Source organism: Azolla caroliniana, unplaced genomic scaffold, assembly GCF_043228905.1.
Source record: "Azolla caroliniana isolate FFs.n. ecotype wild unplaced genomic scaffold, voAzoCaro1.0.p SCAF_12, whole genome shotgun sequence".
NCBI lineage: Eukaryota > Viridiplantae > Streptophyta > Polypodiopsida > Salviniales > Salviniaceae > Azolla > Azolla caroliniana.
In genome coordinates, this window is record NW_028230447.1 from 2,798,877 (window position 1) to 2,808,299 (window position 9,423).

Consider the following 9,423-nt stretch of genomic DNA (forward strand, 5'->3'; position numbering starts at 1 on the left):
GTCACCGTAGACATTCTCCCAACATGGTACTTGCGGCTCGCAAATACGAACAAATTTGGATTGAGGCCGCTCTCGAGGTGTCTTGCCAATTTGCATGAAACGCAATGACATCGACTACGTGTAATCTCACAAGTACAAGTACCCACCATGTGATTAATGCAAGCCATCAATCGACAAAAATACTATAATATCGTAGATGATTAGCCATACATACCAAGGAACTCTTCACCACAAAACTCAATAGACCCCAAAAAGATTTTCAATGATACAAGTTTTTAATCAATATCAAAGCCTCTTTCAATTATTTGGGCCTCAACTGAACATTAAAAATGCTAGAACATGCTTCATGACTGAGAATGCATTACTATTATGTACACAAAAGGAGAACGAGAATTAGTATGGAAGGGGATGTTTCTTCAATTTAAGTAAGGAACACCTTTTAGTAGAAGACACTAGGGGTGGAATCTCCACGTCCATTGATTTTAAGAAGGGACGGGGTTGGTTGGGTATCATCGACGAGCACGTGGAACTTCATGTCCTCGCTAGGTTTCCAATGTCTCTTTCGTTGGTTGATAAACCAATTGTTTATTTGCTTAGGGTCGAGCCCACTTGCTTCCGCTAACACCGTCTTCTCGGCTTCCTATAAAAAAAAATGCCATTTCGTGCACATACCCATAAACAAATTACACACATAAAGATCATGCACTATTCAAGGTGGTGAAATAATCATATCACTAACCCTAGTGCTACTTGGGGCATATGATTAGGCCAACCTATAATGAGGGTATAGCATAATTACTTAAAATTTTAATTGATATCATTAGGGTTTTAAGTTAAAAATGCCATTTCATGCACATACATGCAGACAATACACAACATGAAGATCATGCAATATTCAAGGTGGTGAAATAACCATGTCACTAACCCTAGGGGGCATATGATTAGAACATACTATAGTTAGTTAACATTTTTAACTGATATCATTAGGGTTTAAGTTATCACTGTCTTCTTGGCATCCTAAAAATGCTATTTCATGCACATACATGCAAATAAAACACATCAACATGAAGATCCTGCAATATTCAAGGTGGTGAAATAACCATATCACTAACCCTAGTGTTACTCTGTGCATATGATTAGGACTGAACATAATGAGGGTTTGGCATAATTAGTTAAAATTTTGACTTGATAATCAGCAGGGTATATATAAGTTATCACTGTCTTCTCGCCTTCCTAAAATTGCCATTTCATACGCATACACGTAAACAATGCAAACATACATAATCATGCATAGTGAATGAAGGTGGTGAAATGACCATATCATTAACCCTAATGTTGCTAGGTGCATATGATTAGGACTACATATAGTGGTGGTTTTGCATGATTAGCCCATATTGTCACTGATATCATTAGGGTTATAAATTATCAGTCGACTGAAGTATGAATACATTTTCAAAAGTTATGGTTTTAAGTTTACTGCAAACAAACAGAAGGCATGGTATTATAATGTAACATATGTTTTGACTATATTTGTATGGTTTTTACCTATGCTAAAGTTATTGAAGGTTAGAGGACTAGGAGACAAGGGTATACTTAAGTAATAATAATAGCATCCCAATTGAAGTGTAAAGAAAGTGTGATAATATACTCCATATTATAAGCATTATTCATGATGATTATAGATAAGTATTTATATTTGACTCACTATATGCTTATTCAATACAGTTAAGATTAAACTAGATTCATTATAACACCACAAACTATTTGTGGTCAAAAACTTCTCATCCTTCCCAATTTATGCATGTTATGTTTGTCACTTCAAGACTAGAAGAAAAGTACCATGATAAGTATACATGTATTTGCCCTCTAATATAGAACCTTGATGTCAATGTATAAACTCCTTTTCTAATAGGTGCTAACAACTAGTCTTTGGGCAGGTCAATGAAAAGTGTCCATACGGAACAAATAGTAACACACTTAGTTGGCGCACGCAAATATCTCGCATGTGAAGTTTTCAACAAAGCATTCCATATTTCGGCCTAATTACGATGTGAAGAAGTAATGGACATACACTAGGACATGATGTGTGATATGTGGGTCAATATACACCAACCAACAATGCCTTAGATAAAGTACCAAAATTAATTTGTATTGATCACAAAGATCGCATTCATTAACATAAAAAAAAAAGACATTATTTGATGCATAATGATCGGAATTCATAAGAAAGGATTTAAAGAAAGGTCCACACATACCGTTGGGTAAGGCCATTTGTAGTGTTGATTCCACCATTCGAGAAGCCTTTGTCTAGCCTCTTTTGGCAATTTCCCTTTCTTACGTTTCCTCATAAATTGTTGCCGGAGTTTTTGAATGTGTCCACGATACTTTTGGAGGAGCCTCTCTTTTAGCTTTTGGTCTTCAACCAATGGGTCTACTCCCCCTTCACAATTGATCAGTTCTTCTTCCATTTCCTCATCCAATATTGCCTCTTCATCTTCAACCTTCTCTAATTCCCTCACTATGACAAAACAAACATTTAATGATCCCCACTTGGAATGTGTACCCTGGTACATACATAATAGATGTGTTTGTGTGTGCGCACATCCACATTAATGTACCTCCAAATTTAACAATACAAGAGTAATCATCATAACTAAATGGGTTGTTTTCATCGTTTCTCATGATGCATATACCACCAACATTTTGTCATATTGCCAAAAAGTCTAACAGCAAATGACAGAAATAGTGGCAATTGTTAAAAATGATGGAAATTTTGCCCCTCATGAAAACTGTCAAAATTTCTGTTCTTTTCATTGTCCATTGTTATATAGTGTAAATGCATGCATCATTGAATCAAACCTTCCAATGTTCAAATATGAAAAGCAAGGACATTACAAACTCACCATACTCATCGGAACTTGGTGAAATTCAATGTGATACATATTGGCGAATATAGTAACCTAAAGGTCAAGACTCAGATATTTTAAAGTACAATATAGATTAAACCGTCGTACACTTGGTACTAACGTTTGCGACAAAGAACATATATGACACAAGTTCATTTACATGCTCACACCTAACTTAAATACCTTAACCACCATCGAGGGACTAGTTTTACATGGACATCAACCCAATTAGGATTGAAATGCTCGAGAAGGGATGTCACAATAGCCATAAGGTGAGCCAATTTAACTTACATTAATCAGCTAAAAGGTCCATAGGCGTCTCATGTATATTGAGAAAACAATATAAATGTATTAACCCCTGAATCCTAGAACTACTTACAATAGTAGCAATTGCAGTGAGATAAATATCGGACACTTATCAGCAATGGTTACAAAGAAGCAGTGAGCATTGTGTGCACGACTTAAATTATGCCAATGCAAACAATGATGTCATTCTCAATATAATCAAAAGTTGGGCAAACATATTGGTTACAACAATAACTTGAAGAGCTCAAAAAATGGAAGCATATTACTCGAGTTTGGCAATTGGTAGTATTACCATAGTCATTGTTATATTCTATTTCACAACATAACAAAGTAATGTTATTTTGCGCTTCCATTCAAGCTTAATATTGGGAGTTTGGGATATACAATTCTGTGAGACTAGAGAGTTGGGTTTTTTCTAAAGGTTTAATGAGGTTTGCAATTTGTGGTTGTGTTCCTAACACATCTTAGGTGGTATACACCATTGACATGGTCTCATTGTTATAGTCTCAATGCTTAGACCCGCAGAAAAAGGAAGCCAATGCATAGAAATTGAGTTGTCTTTCAACATTGAGGTTTCGTTATAGAAAAGAGTCTTCAAAAATATAATTTCGACTACGAAAATGAATGGAAAAGAGATTGACGTGCTGGAAGTAAATTCTGAACACATCTTTAACAAATATTAATATCATGTGCCTAGTCTTACAAACAACAAAACATTCTATGAGTCTTTTAGTCTTTTTATAACAAAGAATGCATTCATGTTGTTAATTCATGTTCATTTATTTACCCTTATCTTTCAGCAAAGCGATCAAAAAGTTAGATTTTTTATTTTGTTTGTGTTTTTTCTCTTTGAGCCACGGTACGATTGTTTGATCGATCAAGACAAGAAACTTAAGAGGGTAAATGTGGAAACTGGATATATTGGGCATACTAAAAGTGCATTACAAAGTCACGTAACTAAGAAGACACAAAGAAATTCAAACGAAGCACCTATAATATGATATCTAGATCTCTTGGTTCAAAAAGAAGAAAGAACTATCAAAGTAAGAATGAGTTACTGAGACAACATTGACACCATTAATCCCAAACTAAATAAAGGCATAATGTTGCCACACTCTAGTCTCATGAGGTTGGAGAAATGCAAGGTAAAGAAAGAGGAGTTCAGGAAGGGACTTCTCTATCGAACTTATTGGTGTAACATGGAGAATGGGCTATAAGAACCGCCAACATAGCACCAAATGTCCAATTACCTCGTCAACATCCATGTGTCAAAAAGTTGGTATACAAAACTATGAAGGGATATAGATCCAAAATCAATAGAGAGTTAAGCATCACACTTTTCGATCTAAACATCATTTCCGAAAATCATCTTACAAGTGACCTTTAATGTGTACAAGAGTTTTTATTGAAGATTGCAATGTCATGGTATACTTTCCAAGGAACTTATTACAGGTGGCATGATTGTGAACCTCCAATATCTTGAAATGCATACTATTGCAGTTTCTAAGTCTTGTTCACAATTTTGTATAGATCTTCATTGTTAATGTAGCTTCTAGGATATCAATACGGCAATTCAATCTTCTCAACCTTACAAGTCATGATGAAGGCTTGCTTCATTTTTAACAACAAAGAACTTGTTTCAAGTTTAAAAACAACACCAAGTGTTGTTGAGGCAAATGTGTCATAAAATGTTAGCATATGGATATAGATGTGTTAAAATTATAATATATATATATGGTGTTCCCTTAACAAATGTGAATTGACGTGACCTAACCAATTCATAATAATCTATATTTTAGAATACAGTTTGATTGATAATGTAGGATTGTGCGCAAATCCAAGGAAATTCTCAATAACACCCTTCCCGGCGTTAAGCTGTATATATATGAGAAGAACCCTACCCTAGTTTGAAAATATCAAATCATGCCCTTCTCATTGTGTGAATTGCTTGACATAAACCATAATAAAAATTCCCTAACCCCTACTGCAACCATGAATTGCTTGATATAAACTACAAGACAACTTCCCTAATCCCTAATGCAACGGTGAATTGCTTGATATATACTACAAGACACATCCCTAATCCCTAATGCAATCGTGAATTGCTTAATATAACAAGTGAATTATGATTTACACTTGTTATTTTGTCAAGGAGAATAATGGTTTTTCATATTGTAACTTCCAACTATTTCCTATCTTTGAGACCAAGCTACAATTTACAATCTAGAGTTATACAAACCCTTTTGACCTAGAGACATATGAACAATCTAATGTTATATAAGTCATCTAGGAGGACCTTGAGACACTTAACAAATGTAGTGTAACATATATGCCTACACTCTCTATACTCTGCATACATGTATGTATGAATGTGTGCATGCATATATGCACATATACATACATGCACACATTCATACATACACAGATACATACATACATACATACATACATTATCATTATATTGATCTCTCTCTCTCTTTACCTCTCCATACATGTATGTACGAATGAACGCATGCATGTATGTACGCATACATAGATTACCACCATATTGATCTCTCTCTCTTCACACTCTGCATACACATATATGTATGAATGCATGCATGCATGCATGCATATATGTAAACAAACATGTATGCATACATAGATACATTACATTCATACATGTATACATGCATGCATACCTCGACACTCAGCATACATGTAAGTATGAATCTATGCATGCATGTATGTACACATACACACATACATACATACATACATACATTGCAATTTGCCACCATAATGATCAGAAACCTCTATGCATGCATGCATACATGGATACATACATACATAGATTGCCACCATAATGATCAGAAACCTCTATGCATGCATGGATACATGGATACATACATGCAGACATGCATACATGGATACATAGACACATTCATACATACATACATTGACACCATAATGATCAGAAACCTCTATGCATGCATGCATACATGGATACATACATGCATGCATGACATGGATGCATACATAGATTGCCACCATAATGGATCAGAAACCATTGATTCATGTAGTTTACATGTATAATGCATTAAGAATAGAGCTGTAGATTGATTCCTGGTTAAGTACATACCTGTTTGAGAATCCATGGAGTATGAGGTATGGGTGGTAATGGTAGTAATGTCGTGCGTGAGCAGGGTGAGCTGTGTCTCCATGTCCTTGAAGAAAGCCATGGCCTTCTGGAAGGGGCTCCTCAGCTCCTCATGGTATCTTTGCAGCAGATCAACATATGCACTCTGCAGATTTATAAGGTAAGAAAAAGGATGGGATTAACAGAAGAGATTTGGACAAAATTCAATGAATTAGGAGAGTAAATCCTGAACCTAAACAATACATAAAAATTTAATTACCATGAATTTGTCCAAATCAGGATCATGGTAATCCATGGCAGGATTGTGGCATGGTAGTATGTTCTGTTGATGATTCTGAATTAATAACTGAGCAGTAGCAACTGCAGATTTCTTCTTCATCTTCTTCTCGCCGTCTTCATTCCCTTCATCTTCGTCTTCTTCTTTTTCTTTTTCTTCTTCTTCTTCCTGTTCTTCTTCTTCTTCTTCTTCCTCGCCTGTGTCTTTAAGAGCCACATCTGGAGGAGCACCAAACTGAAAGAAGCAGTAGCCATTTCATTTCCTCTGAATCTTTTTGTTGTTACTACTATTATAGCTACTTAGATCAGAGATTTTCTTTAGAGAAAACAGGTTTACAAAAACTCAAACCTGAGAGATCTGTCTTATCAAAAAGATTGTTAAAATTGAACAAATTTTTCCACCTTCTAAAAAACGCTGGTCCGAAACTAGGTTAAATTAACTGATTCAAGGTAGATTATGTTTTCCTGCATATATATATATATATATATACCTTTCTGCAGTTGAGGTAAGCTGTGACAAGGCGAGGGTAAGACGGGTGAGCCATAATCTGAGCTTTTGTTCTTTCCATTAGGTCTTCATTACTGTTATTGCCATTACCATTACCATTATTATTACTGTTACAATCGCCATTCTTTTGCTGACCCTCTGGTTTTAGACTAATCATGTGATTATTATTATTATTATTATTATTATTCTCTTGATCTGAGCTCGATGATCGGTTGTCGTTGTTGTGACGGGACGCCGAGTATAAGAGCAAATTGGAACTGTCGGATATGGTGGGGGTTGCAGGAAACTCTGTTTTGGTGGCAATAATATTGTCTACAGTAGTACCATTATTATTACAATTATTACTGCTACTAGATTTCTTGTGATGAGTCATTATCGACGACTTTAGGACGGGCCGAATTGTGGCAAGGGACGAAGTATTATCGTTAAGGTTAGTATTAATGTTCCTTAATCTGTTAATATTACTCTCGTGACTCTGAGTATTATTAGGGTTAGGGTTAGGGTTAGGGTTAGAGTTAGGGCTAGGGTTGGGATTGTTGCTACTGTTATGATACCAGCTTACATTATTGTTGGTAAGCAAATCTTCGGTAGAAGAAGTGAATATGTGGTGCTGCTGCTGTTCAGAAGACTGGTTAATTTGATTAAGGCCATTCTTGGTATGATGGAGATGGTGAGGATGATTATGATTATGATTATGATTATGATGATGATGATTATGACTATGATTATGATTATGATTATGATTATTATCATGATTAGCAGTAGCGCTGCTATGATTAGGGAAGAAGGAGGAGGGCAAATAAGTGTTCAATTGGTTGTAGTAATTTAGGGTTATGCTAGCAGGAGGGTTCATGATAGCAGAACTGTTGATCTTCTTCACAGAATTGTCTGGCTCGTTGTCATGACTGCTGGTGGGATTAAGCACCCTGATTAGGTGGTGATTCGTGCTGGAATCGGCAGAATTAGCGCTAGAGGCGGCAGAATTAGAGGGAATCACGACGCTGTTATGATGATGATGATGATTACTGGAGGGGTAGTTATATTGGAGGGAGAGATTACTGCTACTGTTGGTATGATTATAGTTGGGGGTGCTCCTCTGATAATCAGCCATTCTCTCTGAGTACAGTTCGATTCTGGGCATACAAAAATTAAGGATTAATTTTGGAGAAGAAGCCTCGTTGCACAGTCGAGTGATTAAAACGGGAGATCCAGAGATTAAATGGTGAAGAGAGGGGGTTCTGTTAATTAAGTGATGGAGCTTAATTAATTAAGGGGAGGGGGGAGGTGTGTTTAATTGGGGATTAGGCGCATTAATTACATGGCACTTACTTAATGACCCGAGATGGGCTTCTCGCGCGCCTCCTAATTAGTTGAAGGAGAGGGTTGGGGTTAATATTAATTAATGAATAATCAATGAATCAGGAGAGACGCCGGAATTAACAACAGTTGGGATAAATCATAAAAATAAAATAAAAAAGGAATTTTGGATCGCTAAAAGTCGATCATTACCAAAATAAATAAAAATAGTTAATTATTTACTTATTATACGACAAGTTTTTCTCTCGATCAACCAAAATAAATATACTTTTATTTTATTTTATTTTATTTTTTAGCTCTTTATCTTTATCTTTATTTTTATTTATTTATTTATTTGTTGGTTTGTTTTGTTTTCCTTTTTTCCTTTTTTTTCCTTTTTTTCCTTTTTTTCCTTTTTTTTTTCCTTTTTTTCCTTTTTTTTTCCTTTTTTTCCTTTTTTCCCTTTTTTTCCTTTTTTTCCTTTGTTTTCCTTTTTTCTTTTTTTTCCTTTTTTTCCTTTTTTTTTCCTTTTTTTTTCCTTTTTTCCCTTTTTTTTCTTTTTTTTCCTTTGTTTTCTTTTTTTCCTTTTTTTCCTTTTTTTCCTTTTTTAAATGTTTTTGCTTTTGCTTTTGTTATTTTTTTATCGTTTTGTAGAACAAAATAGATGTATTTTTAGTTTTATTTAGGATAAATTATTCGGGCTCTTTTTGTAAATAAAAATTGTTTAAATAACCAAAAACAAAAATGGGTGATGTAATGAGCATGGAGCCAATCATTTTTTGCTTCTTCATTTTTATTTTTATTTTAAATAACCCGAAATTACATAAACAGCCTCTTCCCCTTTTAAAAGAAGAAGAAGAAGAAGAAGAGAAAACGAAGAGCAATTCATTTTTCTATTTGCTTTTGCTTTTTCTTCTTCTTTTGTTTTTTTTCCCTAAATACCCTTTGCTTCAAGGGGGACCCTAGACCGTATTGGTAGAGACTGTAGATCT

At 34.9% G+C, this 9,423-nt stretch overlaps 1 protein-coding gene across 1 annotated transcript; it reads right to left on the reverse strand.

Annotated features, from left to right (window-relative positions):
- Positions 1 to 243: 243 nt before the first annotated feature.
- Positions 244 to 8,261, reverse strand: LOC147856825 (uncharacterized). Its single transcript, XM_087328647.1, has 5 exons — positions 7,119 to 8,261; positions 6,611 to 6,862; positions 6,334 to 6,496; positions 2,256 to 2,518; positions 244 to 640 (listed from the first exon to the last, which is right to left on the reverse strand). The coding sequence occupies exons 1-5, from the start codon at positions 8,244 to 8,246 to the stop codon at positions 440 to 442; spliced, it is 2,007 nt and encodes a 668-aa protein (XP_087184773.1). The 5' UTR covers positions 8,247 to 8,261; the 3' UTR covers positions 244 to 439.
- Between the last annotated feature and the right edge of the window lie 1,162 nt (positions 8,262 to 9,423).